This window comes from Podarcis erhardii (assembly GCF_964252035.2).
Source record: "Podarcis erhardii genome assembly, chromosome: 13".
Taxonomy (NCBI): Eukaryota; Metazoa; Chordata; class Lepidosauria; order Squamata; family Lacertidae; genus Podarcis; species Podarcis erhardii.
The window spans coordinates 3,235,435-3,256,086 of NC_138502.1; the positions used below are offsets into that span (position 1 = coordinate 3,235,435).

General features: G+C 48.1%; 1 protein-coding gene across 1 annotated transcript; it reads right to left on the reverse strand.

The window, feature by feature from the left end:
• Nucleotides 1-498: 498 nt before the first annotated feature.
• Nucleotides 499-20,433, reverse strand: ATP1B2 (ATPase Na+/K+ transporting subunit beta 2). Its single transcript, XM_081835804.1, has 7 exons — nt 20,102-20,433; nt 11,443-11,571; nt 9,547-9,651; nt 6,250-6,452; nt 5,111-5,167; nt 2,116-2,214; nt 499-674 (listed from the first exon to the last, which is right to left on the reverse strand). The coding sequence occupies exons 1-7, from the start codon at nt 20,211-20,213 to the stop codon at nt 510-512; spliced, it is 870 nt and encodes a 289-aa protein (XP_081691930.1). The 5' UTR covers nt 20,214-20,433; the 3' UTR covers nt 499-509.
• Nucleotides 20,434-20,652: the final 219 nt, after the last annotated feature.

The window sequence follows — 20,652 nt, forward strand, 5'->3', positions numbered from 1 at the left end:
CTTAATTTTTAATATATATAAAAAATATCTATATACATTTATTATTATATTAGGAAATATCTCCGGGATGGGAAAGGGGTGGTGGTGGTGGTGGGGAGATTCGTGGGACCTGGGCTTGGGGGGGGGGATCACAGCCTCTGAGCTCCCCACATATGTGGGGCGAGAAGGGGGAGAAAAAATGTCGTTAGAACGAGCCAAAAGCAGCATTCCCAAATATTTCGAGAGAGGTAAAGGGGGCAAATGCGGGCCAGATGAAGGGGTGCAGGTGGAAGAAGCAAAGCCGTTGATTTCGGGGTTCGGGGATTGTCTAACAGCAACGGTTAAGGATGTGCAGAAGTGGGGTGTCCCCCCTGCACCCCACAAACGCCTTGCTCCTCCTTCAACATCAATGCTCCACCTTGTTCTGAGCATGGAAGAAAAAAGTTAGCTTTCTTTCTTTCTTTTTTTAGGGTGCAAGGGGATGGGGCGGAGGGGAGGACGGACCGAGGATTTTTTCGGGGGGGACACTATCATTCTTTGTTGACCCGGATCTTGAAAGCCACGCGGCCAGCAAACTTGTCCCGCTCGTCGTTCGTGTTGACGTTGGCGGCGTTGACCCTGCACTCGATGTGGTGGTCGTAGTTGAACGTCAGGTTGAGGAATTTGACGGCCACGACGGGCTGCGTGTAGTTCACCTGCGGAAGTGGGGGAGACCGAGGGGCAAAAGATCACCCGGGGAACCAACCCACGGATCTCGTCTCGCACCCCCCCAAATCTCTCGCTCTTCCTCCAAAAACACTAAGGCAGCGTTTGCGCTCGGATTAAAGCGGCAGCCCGAAATGTCCTTGCAAAAGTTAAGAGGTCCGACTCGCGAGCGGCTTCCAAATCTACCGAAAATTTCAGCGCCCAAAGAAACCTAGCTTGCTAAACCACAAACCAAATTTTTTAAAAAACTGAATTCATCTCGATTTTTATTTCTTGCCTAGCTGCTAAATACTGGATAGACTGGTCAGCAAACTTTTTCAGCAGGGGGCTGGTCCACTGTCCCTCAGACTTTATGGGGGCCAGACTATATTTTGGAAAAAAATATGAACGAATTCCTATGCCCCACAAATAACCCAGGGATGCATTTTAAATAAAAATACACATTCTACTCATGTAAAAACACCAGGCAGGCCCCACAAATAACCCAGAGATGCGTTTTAAATAAAAGCACACATTCTACTCATGTAAAAACACGCTGATTCCCAGACCGTCCGCAGGCCGGATTGAGAAGGCGATTGGGCCAGATAGTTTGCCTACCCATGCTTTAGCACTTTAACTTTGCTCCCATTTCGTTTTTAATTTTTACACAGCCTTTCTGTACCGCTATTTACGAAGCGGTTTACGGGCCACAGGAACGGCAAAATATACAATGGAAATCATACATCCCACAACAACATGAGCTGGAGCAACTGAGTCAAAATGGTATGTAGGACTATAGAAATAAACAACACAATATGCGACAGTCCATCTGAAATATAATATTGCAAACTGACTGTTGAATATGATGGCCGAATACTTGGAGCGGTTCCTATTTTGGGGTTTAATGCTTTTCCACTTTCTATTTTGGAACAATAAATGTTTAGTCCAAACCCACAACACAGCTTTCTCCTCCCACCCAGTCTTTGTACATCCCTTTAGCAAAAGATGGCGGGACGCGGGTGGCGCTGTGGTCTAAACCACTGAGCCTAGGGATTGCTGATCAGAAGGCCAGCGGTTCGAATCCCCACAACGGGGTGAGCTCCCATTGCTCGGTCCCTGCTCCTGCCCACCTAGCAGTTCAAAAGCACGTCAAAGTGCAAGTAGATAAATAGGTACCACTCCGGCGGGAAGGTAAACGGTGTTTCCATGCACTGCTCTGGTTTCACCAGAAGCGGCTTAGTCCTGCTGGCCACATGACCCGGAAAAACTGTCTGCGGACAAATGCCGGCTCCCTCGGCCAGTAAAGCGAGATGAGCACCGCAACCCCAGAGTCGTTCGCGACTGGACTTAACTGTCAAGGGTCCTTTACCTTTAGCAAAAGATGGCCCCAAGAAACACACTATTGGGTTGAAGAGGAGGAAAGAAAAGGCTTGGGGATTGTGCAATACTTACATGGATTTTTTTGCCGTAGTAAGGAAAGTACATTAGGTCAATGTTTCCATTGGGAGGGAACATTGCTATCTCCCCCAGTTTCTGAGCGTCCTCCTCTTTCTGTGGGAGGAGAAAATATGGGTGTCAAAAAATATTTTATCCCTCACCCCCCCTCCCTGACATGCGGCTAGCAACATGCCACCCCCATTCACCTTAATGCTCACTATTCCAAACTCACTTTCACTAACTGTGATATCTCCCTTTCCTATTGGCTGGCTACGCCAATGATCATTTTGCCCCCCACTCCCGGTGCTCGCTTGCTGCCTCATTCAACTCTTCTGCCATCCGCTATGTGCATTCAATTATCAAAAATCTCCCCTCCCACTAAGACACAGCCTCCAAGGCTGCCACCCCCCCTGCCCCCGCTTTTCCCAAACCGCATCCAGCGTTGTCCTTACTATGAGATCTTCCTTAGGGTTTTTTTTCTTCTGAAGACAGAAACGTAGAAGAAGGAGACAGAGTGAACGCGTGAAGAGACAAAGAAGAAAATAAAGTGAACAAAGGAAAGGCTAAATGAACAGAGGAGGGAGACAGCCATTTTTACAAAAAACGTAAGAGGAACGAACAAAACCAAGGACTATCAAGACTGTATTTTACATGACTGTGATCTTTTTCTTACACTATCTCCGTACAGTCATACCTCATGTTACGTGCTTTCAGGTTACGTCCCACGGCGACCCGGAAGTACTGGAAAATGTTACTTTGGGGTGTCGCCGCTCGCGCCTGCGCACAAGCGCTAAATTGTGCATGCACACAAGCACCAAATCGCGCCGCGCACCTGTGCAGATATGGTGCTTCAGGCTGCACTCTTTTCATGTTGCGAACGGGCCTCCGGAACAGATCCCGTTCGCAACCAGAGGTACCACTGTATTACCTTACGATGACGGGACAACTTCAAATTTTGTTAGGGAAGGTGGGAGGGGAGTAAGAGGGAAATTGAATGATATTGTTGGTGTAAATTTCTTCTCTTTTTGAAAAATTAGCAAAACAGTGTGTGTGTTTTAGAAAAAAAAATACTGTGGTCTATCACCACCCGGAAATCTGAATTGTACACTCAAACCAAAGACATCTGGAAGCTCCAGCTTTCATAAATTCAACAAGAGGCTGTGAAGATGAACCTGAATGCAAATCTGGTGACAAATCTCAGAAGCTGGGCGCTTGGGGCTGAGCCATGATTTGACAGGGAAAAGGAAAAGGTACTCAGAGCCCAGACTACCTCTCCGCCTCTTCCTCGTATTGCAAAAACAAGGAATTCGTTCGACATTGCTTAACACAAAGGCGCGGCAAATTTCAACATCCCTCGGCGCAAGAGTTTGAACTGGTTTTTCAGAAGGGTATGTGCTGCCTTGATTACTCACAAAGGGAAAAACTACTGCAGGAGGCAAGAGGTAAAGGAAGTGAAGTGGCTGAGTGGGAGAGAATCTACTTTGCATACAAAAGGTCCTGAATTCGATTTCTGACAAGATCTGCAGGTAGAGCTGGGGGAAAGGCCCTTTTCTGAAACCTCAGGGGGGTCACTGCCAGCACTGAACCAGATGGACTCATGCTCATGAACTTAACAAGGAAGTTCCCCATGTTCTTCATGATAATCAGTATTTAAATGCATCATCAAAGCTGTTAAATATCGCTGGGGTGGTTTTTTTGAGCCATTCCTTGGTAGGCTAGCTATCCCGATGTCTATCGGGATACGCAAATGATGGAACCGACCTGGAGAAATGTTTACACGTGGTTTTGTGACCCCTATATAGCAATGTTCAATGAATTTAGAGGCTAACAAATCCACATTTTTAAATAACCCCCCAGCCCTAACAAACTAGAGCGGCTGGGGGAACCCAGTCGCATCGGCAGGGTACAAGAAATTATTATGATTACAATTTTTTTTTTTAGTATTCTTCTTTCACAGGAGGCTGTGACGTGTCCTTGGAGAAATTTTAAAAAAATAATAATAATCCCAGCCAATATGGATTTACCCCTGCATAAATGAAAAAGGGGACACCCCAACAGAATAATACAATATTCATAGCTAGTGCCAGGGGAGAATGTCTCCCCTTTTGATATTAATACTTTTGTGGAATATTCACATTGCAACGAAGAGGTTCGAGTTGGGGGATATAAGACAAAATTGCTGCATCAGGCCTGTGGCCCATCTAGTCCATTATCCTGTTCTCACAGTGGTCACCTAGATGCCCATGATGGGATGCCTGGAAGCAGGATTCGAACGCAACATCACCCCCTCCCCTCCGCGTTTTCCAGCAACTAGTATTCAGAAGCAACCCTGCCTCTGATTGTGATGGGAGAGCATCACGACCTTGGCTGGGAGCCACCCATAGCCCTCTCCTCCTCCTGGAATTTGCCTGATCCTCTTTGAAAGCCATCCAATTTGGCGGCCATCCCTGTGCCTCCGGTGGCAGGGAGTTCCACAGGTTAACTCTGCTTTGCATAAAGAAGTTCTTCCTTTTACACAGCCTGAAGCTTCCAGCAAGGTATTGTGGGACAGGAAGGTTTGGAGCGACTTCTTCCAAGCACAAAAGTGTTTTGCGCAAGAGGAGGCGAGTGGGAATCTAGCCAGGAATGTGGACTGCTGAGTTCTTCCAAAGGGCAAGGCTACTTTTGCGGGCCAGAGGCGATCAGCCCCCTATATGGGTTCTCTACCCCTATATCCTGAAGCGTTGCAGGAAGAGCAGGGAGCAAAAGCTGTCGGGGTTCTAGGATCCGCTAAACGGTTCTAGATTTCTCTTCTAATGCTTTGGCAAGACCTTACCTCGTGCTTAGACCGGGGTCTCTGAATGCACAGAATAATAATATTTTTTTTGGAAAGAGACAAGGAGGAGGAGGAGAGGGGAAAGTGGAGCGTTAATGAAATGGAATGAGAAAGAACAAGAAAGAAAAAAACAAGGAAGAAGAGAAGGAGGAGAGACAAAAACCGGCAGAGCAGTGGCAGATCAGAGGCTTTTACCTTTGCCAGGCAAGAGACATTGATGGGCTTGCCGTCTCCCGCGTAGAACTTGATGACCTGCCAAGACACAAAATGGGGGGGAGAAAAGAGTTCAGGACCTCCAAATGGCTCTCACTCTGCCCTCCCCACCCCACAAAAAATTAACTGATCTGGGCAGGGGGGGAAACAACACCACCATCTGCAAAAAGACGGGGTGGAATTTGCCCCACTCTGGGAAAGGCTGATGCTTCTGCTTTCAAAACACCTGCCTTCACCGACTTAGTGACGTCCGGTGGTTCCGTGCTACAACTCCCATGGGAGTTATAGTTCGAAACCACCGGGTCGGCGAAGGCTGCAATTCAGCAGAATCGGCAACAGAACTCCTCCCATCTCCGCAGAAGGAAAGGTTAGGCAGCCGGAGGTTTTTCTGTGCTCCTGCGACCTATCCTTCTAATCCTCGGAAGTGGGGATGGAGGGCTCGCAATTCTCAAATCTTGCCTGGGCTGCCCCCTTCCGAGGGAGTCCGTTCCACTGTCTCCCAGATATTTTGTTCTCCTTTCTTGCCATTTGGATCCATTGGTTCAGGCCTGCCCGCGGGGAGCAGGAGGAAATAATGAAAACTCAAGTCTTTTATTGCATTTTTAATATTCTGTTGGGAGCTGCCCAGAGCGGCTGGGGAGGCCTGACCAGATCAGTGGGGTATAGGTAATAAATTATAAGGTAAAGGGGACCCCTGACCAATAAGTCCAGTCGTGACCGACTCTGGGGTTGCGGCGCTCATCTGGCTATATTGGCCAAGGGAGCTGGCGTACAGCTTCTGGGTCATATGGCCAGCATGACTAAGCCGCTTCTGGCAAACCAGAGCAGCGCACGGAAACGCCGTTTACCTTCCCGCCGGAGTGGTACCTATTTATCTACTTGCACTTTGACGTGCTTTCGAACTGCTAGGTTGGCAGGAGCAGGGACCGAGCAATGGGAGCTCAGCGCATCGCGGGGATTCGAACCGCCGACCTTCTGATCGGCAAGTCCTGGGCTCTGCGGGTTAACCCACAGCGCCACCCACGTCCCAATAAATTATTATAAACTGTTATTATTCCCTTCTGCAGACTGAACAAACCCTCAACTGACAAGAGAGGAACAGTCAGGGCTTCTTAGCCTACCCGGTTCATCTTGACGAGGATACAGGGGCGCCCGTCCCGGTACCCGTAAGTGGTGTCGTTGAGGCCCGAGCAGTCGCCCAACATGGTGCGGTTGAACTGGCATGCCGTCTTCGGGTAATTCAACACCCCGTTGTCCACCTGCTCGTTGTACTGCCCCGGGATACAGTCCCGGTTGCTGGCCACCTGCTTGGCGTTGTCATAAGCTAGAAGAGAAGGAGGAATCGTAAGAGTTCAAAAAGGAACCCCGGGGGTCATCTAGTCCAACCCCCGGCGATGAAGCAGGAGGAAAACGTAGCTCGGCAACAGAACATCTCCTTGACCCAGTCTCAGGGAGTTCCAGGGTAGGGAAAGACCCTTTCGATTATGTTTTTTCATGGTAAATCTTTATTAGTTTAAGATACAGATACAGTAGTGCCCCGCAAGACGAATGCCTCGCAAGACGAAAAACCCGCTAGACGAAAGGGTTTTCCGTTTTGGAGGCGCATCGCAAAATGAATTTCCCTATGGGCTTGCTTCGCAAGACAAAAACGTCTTGCGAGTTTTTCCAACTTTTCCCCCCTTTCCCCCCCTTTTTTAAGCCGATAAGCCGCTAAAAGCCACTAAGCTGCTAATAGCGCTAATCCGCTAAGCCGTCAATGGGCTTGCTTCGCAAGACGAAAAAACCGCTAGACGAAGAGACTCGCGGAACGGATTCTTTTCGTCTTGCGAGGCACCACTATACAGATGATCATTTACAACGAAGGTAAATATAAAAGAGAAATAGAGAAAGAAAAATCAAGACGAACGAAAAGGATAAAAAGAAAAAGCCAAAAATTTATACCAAAGCATATCCGTCAAATAAAAACTTATGCTTAAAACTTCCAATCGTTCTCATTATACCGTTCATATAGCCATGGTTTTATTGCACAGCTTTGCATTACAGCCTTTTTCATATATTCCAAAGGGAAAGACCCTTTTGAGACTCCACAGAAGACAATTCTGGCACAACCACCGAGCGAGGGTACTTTATAAAAAACCTGTTTTGTTTATTTTTACGTTTGATCTCACTTTTCCTCCAAGGAGCCCTGTTTGATGCTTCACAACAACCCTGTGAGGTTAGGCCAAGAGCTGAGCGGCAGGCCCAAGCTTCTTTTATAGCTCATATACCCAAAGCCCCCTAATCCTGGGAAACGTAGTTCTCTGAGGGGTAAACTACAGTTCCCATGATTTTCATTTTATTAGTGCAAATGTAGGCCATTGTTGTTATTGAATTTATTTAATATTTTCGCTCCAACCCCCTTTTAAAAACACATCCAAGACAGGGCCCGCTGCCTCCACATCTCCCCATGTAAAAAATGTTTTGTAGGAAGAGGCGAATAAATAAAGGCTGGCTGCAAAACATCATCTGGAAGGACTGCAGGTACACCACCATACGCAGAATAAAACGAAATTTTAAAACCATGATGGGGCAGATCAAATAGCCCAGGTTCATTGGCAGAAATGGCTGGCAGAATCCGAGACCTGGGAGAAGAGTCGGTGGAAGAGGACTGGAAGAAGTTCAAAGAATATCTCCAAAAACATTGTAAAATGTTTGAATGTTAAAATGATGTTGGATATAAAGATAATATGGCATCAGTGACATAGTTAAAAGGAATATGCAAAAATGTTTTAAGAAAAAAGGGTGAAAAGACCAGAGTAAAATTATGTCGAAACTAAACAAATGATATAAGGGATTAAGTTATAAAGAACATGTGATAAATGGATTTAAAAGGAAAGGAAAACTGAAGACATAATAGGTTGAAATGTATAATATTGAATAAGATTGGAAAGAGGGTAAGGAATTGCTGAATTTGATTGTGTAAAGGGGAACACAGAAAAGGGAGATGTGAGGAAGTCAGGAAAGAGGGTTATAAAGACAATAAGCAAAAAACTAGATTTTTATTTTTTCTCTGTTTTTTGTTCTTTCTTATTACTTTTTCTTTTTTTCGCTTATGCTTTTTATTGTGTTTTATTGTTTTTGTTGGATTGTGCTGTTTTTGATTGTCTTTCTCTTTTGTTCTGTCTGATTGTGATACTTGTTTTACTATGCAAAATCTTAATAAATATTTTATAAAAACAACAACAAATAGCCCAGGTTCAATCTTAATGAGGTTTGTTGGGGGCTATTTGTGGTGCAGAAACCGTGTCTTTGAAGTCGTTTCCCATCTACTAACAAGTGGGAATCAACAGTCCAGGTGTCTACTGAAGCACAGATCAAAAAAGGCTAAATAATGCTTGCAGCGCCAGCTCCCAAAAGCACACTGCGTTTTTATAGCAAGACCCTTTTTAAAAAGCAGCGCGTGCACACGTCTAAATTATGCAGCTGTAATCCCGATTAATGACCCTCCAGAGGAGGTTAGTATTATCCTTGCATTGCTCTGGCATACAGATCTAATGGAGAAAATGACACACAATTTGAGATTTCGACAAGGGCTGCAACCTCCAGACACCTTTTAATAAGATTTGGCATTCTTTTATTAGATATACAGAGGAACAGTCATTTCCAAGACAAGCCTGGCAAATCTGAAACTAGACTTGATAATTAAGATAGCCTTTTACTTGGGACTTTGCTATTTTAAACTACTTGCGAATGCACTTATTCTATGCGGCTGTTTTATGGTTTGGTTTCTCGTCTGAAAGCTGGAAAGCTGCTGGCAGTCAGTGTAGACAGCACTGGCCTAGATGGACACTGTCTTGGGAGTCCAGGGCAGTTTCCTGCACTGCTCAGATCTTTGCAAATCCACTCTCTGTTCTGCCGCCTCTTCCCCACATAGCGTCAGGCAGACACCCCCGTCTCCAATTAACAATCCGCAAAGGATTCCGGTATATTTTCAATTCCGTCTGATTTTACAAGAGAGTGGAAAGCCCCTTGGAGGAAAGCGAAGGCCAGGTGATTATATAGATATATGCAACCTGGCTTAAAGGGCATCGTGGAGTTTCACCCAGCAAGGAGTTCCGCTGGTGAACGCGCCCAGCTCGTTTTTCACACCTGCCACCTCTAGGGGGCCTCAGCTGCGCACGCGTGCCCCAGCCCCTCTGAAACTTGGGTTCCCGGGTGGTGTTGGACTACAACTCCCATCATCCATTCCTTCCCAGGACCCTGGATGATGGAAGTTGTAGTCCAACAACTTCCGGCGGCGAGAAAGGGAATGTTACAGAAGCTTGGGAAAAGGGGGCGTGCAGCCGTTCCTTCCCTAATTAAGCGGTTAATTAGCATCATTGGCAGAAATGCCGGGGGGGGGGAGAGAAAGGTGTTATGCCTTCCCCCATTTTACTTACCCTCCAAAAACTTATTTAGCATCCTCACGTATTCCTCCCAGGATTCAGTCTGGCTCATGTTGTAAGTGATGTCCAGCGCGTCTGTCTTGGGGCGAATCATCACGCCTGCAAGGCAGGGAGGGAGAAAAAGAGAGAAAAGGTTGAGTTTCAGAGCTCTGCCTGCCCACACTCCTCCCTGAGGACCAGAAACTTGCCTGGTCTGCCCCGCAGAGGACCTTAAGGTCCATGAATAATCATAGTTTAGAGGTCCTGGGCCCTAAGGAAGTCAGATTATCCTCCCCCAGGGCCAGGGCCTTCTCAGTGATGGCTCCGACCTGGTGGAATGCTCTGTCCCATGAGACCAGGGCCCTGCAGGATTTAACTTCCTTCTTTTATGAAGATTACCCGCTCTGGGATCCCACAGCTAATTCTCCCCTGGTCTCCTCGCTGGCCCAAATAGGACTAACTTAGCCAGCTAGCCCTGGTGATCATCTAATGTTTATTGGATGGATTTCCCCCTTAAATTGATTTTTGAATTCTGAATTTATTGTTATTCACGTTTTACACTGTATTTTATGCTGTTTTCGTTGCATCAATTAAGTGCTTTAAATTTGTTGCTAGCTGCCCTGAGCCTGGTTTTCTGAACCGGGAAGGGTGGAGTATAAATAAAAATGTATTATTATTATTATTATTATTATTATTATTATTATTAGTTCTCTCCTTGGAGAAACTGGCTATTTGGCGAGGAGGCAAAGGTTGGATAAAATGCTGCTAACATCAGGGTGCCTCCTCTTCCAGCCAGCTGTGGTCTACTAGGCCACCTTGGGGTGTTCTCGACTACAACTCCTGTCCGGTGGACAAAATCCTGGGTCAGACTAGATGGCCCTAGCAAGCCCCTCATCTGTGACAAGCCCAGTGGGGAGCTCCTAATTTGAGCCAGTTTAGCAAGCAGCTAGGCATATCCACACTGGGTTTACACATTCCTGTAGACGGCCAGGGCTTGCCCCAAAGGATCCTGGGGGTCGTAGTTTGTGAGTGTGCCAAGAATAGCCCGTTTAACAGCTTCAACCTCCCCTCTCAGGGCTCCACGCAAGAGGGAGCGACTTTCAAAACCAGCTTTTAAGTCCCTTCTTTTCTATTTTGGTGGTACCGTGGGGCGGCAGGGGGACATTTCCCCTGAGAACACCCACGTCTCTGAGCATGTACAGAGTTCAATGAACGACCCTAGCCGGATTCTGCACATCAGTGAAGTTCCTAGTGCAAGCTGGCTGGCCATCTGCTAAGGGTGCTTAAGCTGAGATTCCTACATTGCGGGGGGTTGGACTAGATGACCGCAGGAGTCCCTTCCAACTCTACGATTCTTCGAAGGCCAGGCACTTCTTTAGACACCAGTGCCTCATGCAAAACCATTTAAACATGCCCCTCTCCACACAGCACCACTTATGTGAAAACCACATAGTTGTCAAGCGTCCCTTATTTGGCGGGACAGTCCCTTATCCCAGCATCATGTCCTGCTGCTGTCCCTTATTGATGTCTCTTAAATAAGCTACTGAAGGTAATGGGGCCCTTTATATGTCCAGCTGTCCTTTGTCAACAACAAATTGTTGCTGTTTTTTTGTGTTGAATATATGCTCTATGGTAATTTATGGACCTAATAGGTATCTAAAGCCATTTGCACGCAACAAAATATGTCAAAGTAATTGTTGATCCCTTCTTTTGGCTGCTGATCCCTTATTTTCGAGGCTGCTGGTCCCTTATTTTCAAATCTGTAAGTTGACAGCTATGGACAAGGACCCTTCAAGCAGAAAGCTAACAGCTCAGGGAGAACGCCAGGCTGGACCTCCTTGTTGCACCTGCTTTCTGCCTGCGGGGACTTTGCGCGCGATCTGCACGCAAGGTTGGAAGCCGAGGCCTCACCTGGGATGGAGAGGCGGTCCTGGTATTTGGGGTTGAACTGGTCCACCGTCTGCAGCATCACCCACATCGTGAGGGTGAAGAGGGCCGTGAGGAAGCCGTAGAAGACAAGGTAGAACAGCAGGATCAGAGCTGGAAGGGGCAGGAAAAAAAATAGATTAAATTGAGGAAAGAGTCAGGCAGTGAGGTCCAAAAACTGTAGCCATTAGAATTGACCCCCATTCTGTTTTCTTATTAGCCCCCACCTCATGCTCCCGCCTGCCAGAGGGGACGCTGTTCTTAGACAGGCCTGCAAATCAATATTGTAGAACAGCCTTTGCCAACATGGCACCCTCCAGGGCTATTGGGACTCACCAGCCTCCAACCAGAACTGCCATTTTGGACCATGACAGCGTTAGAAACTCAGGTATATAGGCTAATCGCAAATCTTAAAGCTAGGTTTCGGTTGCCACAGCTAGTTATTTCAAGGAATATTTGTTGTTGTTGTTGTTGTTGTTATATTTCATTTCTATACTGCTTTATATTTTAAAGAACAAGTCTCAAAACGTTTTACAACACACAAAAACGTCACATAACACAATCCAGATTAAAACAACTTCATATGAAGTTGATTATGAAAAGCATTCCGCCCCCCCCCCCTTGTTTCTTTCTTTTATCTTTTGCCTTTCTTTTCTAGTCTGCATTCTGGAAAACTGTGTAGATGAAATGTTTTTATGTATGGTTATGTATCGTTTCTATTCACTTTTTTGTAACCTTTAATAAAATAAAATAGAAAAAAAACATCAACTTCAAGTGAAATATTTCAAATCCTCCTCTAAAAGACATTTTGCAGTCGCCAGCCGGCCAGCCGGCGGTCGCAATTGGACCCGTGCCAGTTGCAAAACACGCCTAGCTCATTTCTCTCCCTGACTATGACTCCCACCAGCCCCCACCTAAACAGGGTGGTTTCGGACTACAACTCCCCACAAATTGCTACCGCCTTATGTCTGCCCTGCCTTTGAAACGCCTACGAAACTGTAACGTCTTTTGCCCATCCCGAAATTTTCCTCTGCAGCACCTGCCTGCCTTGCTAGGGCGTTGTGCCAATTTAATTAGATGATTGACGAAGCGAAGGAAACCAGAGATGCCCCCCCCCCACTTCGGCACAGTCGCCAGATATCTCACGAGGTTCAGCAAGAGGGCAGCTGGGCTATCCATGGCAGGCAGGCTTTAGGGCCAGGGAATTAAAAGGGGGGGTCTGCAGTGAACCCCCAAACCCCCCAAATCTTTGATACCCCTTTAGCATGTTTTAACACTCCTTTAGTGTGTTGCATGCTAAAGGGCCAGGGGTACAGCGTTTGCAAAAGGTCCCAGGATCACTTCTTGACAATTTGGCTGGTAGAGCGAGATTCTTAATCTCAGGGTTGTGGATTCAAGCCCCACTGTGGACGAAAGACTCCTGCATGGCGGGGGTTTGGGCTAGATGACCCTCAGGGATCCCAATTCTACGATAAACTCCCGGTCCGGCTAGGAGATACCCTCCCTGCCTGAAACTCCAAAAATGAAGATTTTAATTTGGTCGCAAGTGGCCGATGGCAAAATGTGCCAGGCACCTTTCGAACGCTTCCCAGGCCCTGACCTCCATTTCTAAATCCCAGATTCGAGTAAATGTGGTATATTTTTCGTTGAAAAGTCCCAGCGCTGGCCAAAGCAAACCTGCCCCTAATATCATCCCCTTCCTCTCTAAATGGCTCTCTCCTCTACTGCTAGGCAAACCTACCTTCCTCAAACTCAGCCCTCCAGATGTTTCCCATGATCCCTAGCTAGCAGGACCAGTGGTCAGGGATGATGGGAATTGTAGTCTCAAAACATCTGGAGTGTTGAGTTGGAGGAAGCCTGTACTACGGCCCCAGTTGCTCTCCCTCAGTGGTACCTTTCTGCTTAATGTGGATTATGAACCCATCTGTGTTTCCTTTAATTCACCCTCGTTCTCCTCCCTCCTGCTTCCCTGCACTTTCACCTCCCTAAATCTGCAGATTCCCAGTGCGATGCTATTCGGTTTTCCAAATGTTTGGGATTCCTCCACTTTAGGGAGGAGAAAGTGTGGGATGGCAGGAGTTGTGGGGGAAGAACCACTCAAATTTGAGGAGGCACAAGGAGTTCGCAATGGGCAGGGCCCTTAATATCACGGTTCATAGTTGAACTATGGAACTTCCTGCCACAAGATGGCCAACAACTTTGGGGGGGTGCTTCAAAAGGGGATGCATGGAGGAAGAGGGGGGAATATTCATAATCAGTTGGAAGTCCCCGAAAAGTGCAAAAGGTGGTCAACTTTACAGCCAGTCTGCTAATTTGTAATTTGACTCAGAATACGGAAAGCAAAAATACTGCTGACAACATAGTGGGACATTCAAGTAACCGGGCTGTGTGTTTTTTTAATCCCCCTGAGCCAATGATCTGGGGTTTTTTATTATTATTAACTTCCAACTATTCCTTATCTCATTGTTTAAGACAAGGAGAGTCTCCCAAAACATTCAGCGAAGGAAAAAAGCCCAGAGTCCAGGCTGTGCGCTTGCAAACTGAAGCCTTTGGTCTGACATATAAAGCCAGGTGGCATCCAAGCTGTTCTCTAGACTCGCACGGGATTTACTCAAAGTTTACACCTAGGTCTCCCAAGACAGCTCCTCCCGAGCACAGGCCCCTTTGTGGAAATAAGCAGTTGCATTAATCCCAAAGATGACTCTGAGCTCAGGTCAGCGGAGCTCTCCGTTTACTGTGTAATTTACTGAAGTGGGTCGCTGGTGCCATTTCACAGATCGGGGAACTGAGGCCAAGAGGAAGTGACTAGCTAGAGACTCCACCCAGTGAGAGAATCTGACCCACAAGAATCCCAGATCTAGGTTGCAACACCTTCATTCAATGTAGGCCACGCAGCTGGAATAAGTAGGCTATCAGAAGGAACCATCACAGGCCAAAGGCAAGAGACACAATTTGGCGCAAGTCAGAAAGTAAACAGAGGCTGGGAGGGACAGAAACATTGTGTGTTTGTGTGCAGGAGCCTCAAACTTGTGTACAAAAATATGCAGACAGTTAGGATAATATCCGAGCTGCCCAATGGTTTGTTTAAAATACATCCCTGTATGTTTGAAATTCGCCAGGCAATTCAAAGAAACAAACTCAGCAAATCTCAGGGCAATTTTTTATCCAGCTGCCCCCCCAGGAACCCACAGCACACCCTGCCCCCCAGCTGAGTGTTAAAATAAGCAACTCCTGGCAGCGGGGTCTAGGGGTCACCCTCGCACAAATCCTGCGGCGTTTTTTCAACGCAGAGACAAGACAGAGCAAAGCTCACATCCAGGGTGTTAGCCAATGCTTAAAGTTACTCAAGAGCCAAGCCTGCAATTGAACCTCCCATCACCTCCACAGGCACCAAGTAGTGCGGGGTAGTGGTTAGAGTCGGACTATGCAAGAGCAGGGTTCAGATCCCCTCCCTGCTCCGCCACCTTGGGCCAGTCACTGTCGTTCTGGACCCAGCCTACCTGGCAGGGATATTGTGGAATTGAATGAGGATAGGGGAAAATCGATGAGCTCTCCGGAGGAAGAAAAAAAAAAAGGAGAGTTGGGATGCCAGTGCAATAAATAAGTAATAAAGTGCATTTCTGAAGCACCCTCTCCAATGACACACAGAGAGACACAGCAAAGCTGGAAAACCTGCAGCTTGCAAGACATTAACCCCAGAACCTCTGGGCCTTGCAAGGCCAAAGCTGAGCTGACAGACAAGAGATAATCCTGTCTGCTGTGTCTGGAATTCTTGCTGTCTCTCCAAAACACACACACATTTATAGCAAAAGAAATATGGGCATCCACAGAGAGGGCACAAGGGGGCAGTCCCCCCCCAAAACACACACAACCCCCAGATCCCCAGCCTTTAAAAAAAAAATTAATGCATTTATAGCATTTGTAGAACCCAGGATATAAGGGCAGAACGTCCTGGCTGTTTTTGTGAGAAATGTGTCTGCTCCTCCTTTCGGCGTTTGGCTTTGCCTGCCACCCAAAAAACTCCCACCCCCTCAAAAAAAAACAAATAAATTCCTGTATATTCCCCACAAGAAGAAATGAGATTACAAAATTACAATTAGATTACAAAAATGATGGGGTTTTTCACTCCCTCGAAGAATCCACAGTCTCTTCCCCGCCCTCTAAATTATCAATTTTTTTCCCCCAGGCAGCCCCCCAAAGTAAAAGCTGCCCCCTTTTACCCCCTTCCTTCACATTCTCTCTCTCTTTGCTACATTTAAGCACCTGCCTTGTCCTGTCTCCCCTCCTGGCCTCCCCCTGCTTGGCCAAATCCTGTGAAATCCAGCCCCCACTGCCCTTCTTTTCGTTCCAGAAATGTCCAGCCCTCAGATCAGGCCTCCTACCGTCCCCCCAAGATCCCTTTCACCCCAAAAAACACCCACAACTAGACACCTCAGATTAAAATCCTGAGCAGCCATTGCTTGTTGTGTGGGTCTCTCTCTCTCCCTCACCCAACGCTGAAACATCAGGCTTCATTTCCACCCTAGAGAAGACCCCATAACTCTTTCACAGTGGCGTAGCGTGGGTTGTCAGCACCCGGGGCAAGGCAAGTAATTTGCGCCCCCTAACCCGTGGATTTGCGCCCCCTAACCCTAACCCCCAGATGTTGCGCCCGGTGCGGCCGGCCCCCCCCCCCGCACCCTCCCCACGCTACGCCACTGCTCTTTCAGGCTCACCCATCCCTGCTCTTTTGCCTTAGGAGAACCCAGATATTAAGGGGGGGTCCAATATTGACTGCCTGCATTCTGCAGCAAAACCCACCTTCCTGCTGCTGTTTCTTCCACTTCCTGGCACCAGTGGGGGTACCATTCCCCCCCCCCACAGACATGGCATGGGATGGGGGGGCACATATCTGTGACTGATAAGGTTCCTGAACCCTCAGCTTATTATGAAAATGACTGCTTCTTTCACCTGCTACTAAAATGCTTTTTCCAAAGAAGTACTTGAGAATGGTGCGCCACCCCCCCCCCACAAGACCGCCTTTTGCCCCATGGAGAAATCGAGGCAGCAATGTCTCCTCTGCCAACTGTATTAGGGCAAAAAGCTGCGCCAACTCTCTCTTCTCCACAGCGCTTGCCAACGTCTTCGCTGCGCAGTGACAAAGGCAACTGAACCCCCAAGCCGAGCCAAGATGGAACCCCCCCCCCAAAAAGTGCTGTCAGATCTTGGCCTGATTTCCTTCCTCCCCCCCCCCCCCGCACGCCGGATCAGGATCAGCTACTGCAGTGGGGGGTGAGGTGCCATCAGCTTTCTGCAGTGAAATGCAAGCCAGGATCGGGGGGGGGCGGTCTTCTTGTTCCCCCAAAACCGCTCCGCACGTCGCCGGGTCTCCAGAGCGCACAAAAGCAGAGAGTCGTAAATTGCAACAAAAGGGAAAGACCACCGTTTGGTGGGGGGGTGGAAGGGGGGAACCAGATTATCAATGCAGTTTTGGTTCGCAATCAAAGGGGACCCCCCCCCCAAAAAATAAAACAGAGCAGAAAAAGGCTGCTGTTGAGATGCTGCAATTTTCTGGCCAGGAAAACTGCAAGAGATTCGAGCTGGAGTTTAAGACTAGGAGACTTGTGGGATTTGACAAAAACAGGGAAGGAGGGGGGCAGATTTGTGGGGAGGGGGGGCTGCAAGGAGGGGGCCAGAGCCTGACAGAGAGGTTGCAAGCTTTGGGGAAAGGAATTTTCCCACAGGCAAACAAGGTTTCCAAGGGAGAAGGAGAGCTTGCCAGGTTCCTCAGGAGTTGCAATGCGACAGACCCAAAGGTTGGACTTCTGTCAAACGGTGGCAAGTCCTTCTCTACCCCCCCCCAAAAAAAATTCTTCCCTCTCACCCTCCAGAAATTATTCAGATGCCCCATTCCCAGTTCAAACCACCAGCTAGTTTCCCAGCCATCTACATATTGTTGCAATCCCATCCCCACCCCACAAGGCGACTTGGGGATGCCAGTAAGGTGGGTACAATTGGGGGGGGGGAAATCAAGAGGTACACAGACTTGAGGGGGGGGTAGAAAGTCTGGAAAGGGGAGAATTCAAGAATCTGCAGTGGGAGATCGAGAAAGGCCAGGCCACATTTACAAGGGTGGTTTGAAGAAGGAATCTCATAATGTCAGCTTGCTGGGGGGGGGGGGCAGCAGGGAGATAGAGAGATCTATAAATCAACTGTCTCGCAGATCAAGGGGGTCACCATTGGAAGGGAGGGTTCATTGCTCAAAGCAGATCTAGGTACGCATCTAGTTTTTATGGGGGGGGGCGCAACACAGAAAGGATGGGAAGCAAGGAGGTTTGCCAGCAAACTAGCATTTTGCCAAGGGGGGGATCATTTTAATCAACTGTTTTGCAAGCCTGATTATTTTTCAAAGCTGGACAAAGCGGCAGAGGCTGTGGTGAAGCCCCCTCCTCTCTGGTGCCAGGAGACTGGGGGGGGGGGTGGCGAGCTTGTTGACAGACTGGGCAGGAGGTGGGGGGGGAGAGAGGGGGCCTCGCAAGCCAACTCCACAGAAGGAAAATAATGACCTACTTTTCCTGCTGCTCTGGCCTCTGCTGTTGCCTACACTTCTTCCCTGCATCAATCGATATAAAAAATTGGGGGGGGGAGAGCCCACCATCAAACCCCCCCCCAAGAAACAAGGAAACAGAAAGCCCCATACAATCTCTGCCCTTCTTTTTGGGGGGACACAGACCCTATACAGGACCTGATCGCTGGGACCATAAGCCCCCCCCACAAACATATATATATATATATTTCAGGCCTATTCCACTCTATCGTTACTGCCACATTTCCCACACACATTTAATATCGCCTCTCATCCTGAGCAAATGATCACCCCCCCCCAATCTTCAGGGATGCAGTGACTCCCTAGGCACCCCACTTCTCCCCCCCACCCCAAACACAGCAAATGCTCCCCCAAATTTTAATGATTTTGCTTCCTGGGGAGCCTCCATGCTCTGATCTGTTCTCCTTTCAAACTGGGGTCTTTTTAGCTCTGTCAAATACACACACACACATTTCCCCCCCCCCCAAATCTGCTTTCTCCAAGGGGTGCTGTCCTCCCTCCCAATTCGCAAAGACTGCAGCGAGATCTCCAACATTAATTCTCTTCTGCACCTGCATTCATGACCGGTGCATGTCTAATAGTCTCGTATCTCTCCATTTTGTAGGTTGTGTGTGTGTGTCTGTGTGTTTGGGTTTTGGGGGGGTTGAGGTCAATCTTTGACCAAACCACCAGATACACCCCCCCTCCCCTGTTTATCAACCTGCCTTCTAGAACATTGCAAAGGCGAGTTCCTCCATTCCACTCTACCCCACAAATGCAGAACAGGATCCCAGGGGAAATCCAGTTTTATCCATCTTCAAATTTCACTTCATGGCCTGGGTGGCGATGGGTGTATTTTTTTGGGGGGGTGCTATGCCCAGGGTGTAAATAACCCAATGTGTTTCCCCCCTTTCCTTTTTGGGGTACAGCCTTGGCTGCTATTCAAGGACTTAGATCATCTCACCCCCCTCCTTCAAATTCAAAAATTGAGAATTATTTTAGAAGTGGGGCCCTGTTTTAATTCCAGTCTCCCTGCTTTTCTTCCACCCTAAATACTAATCTATAACATATATAAATACTTTTTTAATGTAGACACCTAAATAACCCCCTGAAATTTCTTATAAGGGCCATTGCCATATTAACCACCCTCCCCAAAGAAAATCCAGATGAAACCCAATTTCCCCCTTGCATTTCCTATTTACTCAAGATCTGCAGTTTCCCTTTTGGTGGGGGGCACCCCAGCAGTCCGCCATATCTGCATGCACCCCCTTCCAGGATCGCATCACCCATCACAACCCCCTCCTTTTTTTTCTAGTCCCCCCCACCAAAGGACTCCGAGATCTGTTAGAGAAATTCCCCATTTCCCCCCTCCAGAAAGACCACCCCCCATCACAAAACTCCCCCTTACATAACCCTCCCCAAAGCACCCCCCTCTTTCAAAAACCAAGGTTAGAAAATCTCACTGGGCGATGCCCCCTTTTGTTAAAGAAACAAAATAAGGGGGAGAAATGAGAATATTCAGAATCTCCTTTCCAAGGAAGGGGACCCCGATTTTCAGCCAAAGCTTTTTCTTTTGGCTCTTATAGTCGCCCCCCATCCCTAAATACTAATCTATAACATATATAGATTTTTTTTAAGGTAAGACACCTAAATAACCCCCTGAAATTTCTTATAAGGGCCCTTGCCATATTAACCACCCTCTCCAAACAAAATCCACATGAAACCCAATTTTCCCCTTGCATTTCCTATTTACTCAAGATCTGCAGTTTCCCTTTTGGGGACCCCGATTTTAAGCCAAAGCTTTTTCTTTAGGCTCTTATAGTCGCCCCCCATCCCTAAAATAATCCCTTTCGTGGCCCTGTTCTCTCTCTCTCCCCCCCCCCCATCTCCACTAATCTCCCCCTTTAAATAATCTCCCTTGGCTAGGAGTCCTTGAACTATCTTGTCATTAAATCCTGCCCTGGGGAAGGAGGAGGAGGCGGAGGAGGAGGCGAGCAGCCTCAAGATGCAGGATCTGGCCCCCCACACTCCCTGCCTGCGTGCGCCCCCCCCAAAAAAACCCAGACAAGACTGGCTCACCCCAGCTGCTCCCGGTGCGCCCCATAAACTGATGCGTGCGCGGGTTCCAGATAAATTCCTTCCACTCCGTCATCACTTGCCCGCAGGTTTTCTTCTCCTTCTCGACGGCCATGGTGGCTTCAAAGTGGGGGGGTCAGATCCTGGCAAGGGGCAGAGGGAGGAAATAGGGGGCTGAGTCTTCGGAGGTCTCCCCCCAAAACAAGGATGCCCAGGGAGAAGGAAGCAGGAGAGCGAGAGAGAGATGGATGCAGGCGCAAAAACGAAGCTGTCCTCTTTTGCAAGGATGCTCAGAGCGCCTCCTCCTCTGGTGCAAAGGGAAAGAGGCTGGAGGAGAGGGAGGGCTCCTATTTATTGCCCTCGCCCCGCCCCCTCCTGCCCTCGCCCCGCCCCCTGCTCATGAATATGCACGCAAGAGGCCCCCGCCCCCTTTTCCCCATTCAGGATTTTCCCATCGGGGCTGGGCGGTTTTCTTGAAAGAGATGTTGGGCTGAGCCCCATTTGGAGAGGGAGGGGTGTTTGGGGAGGGGTGGGGAGGAGGGGGGAGGGGAGTT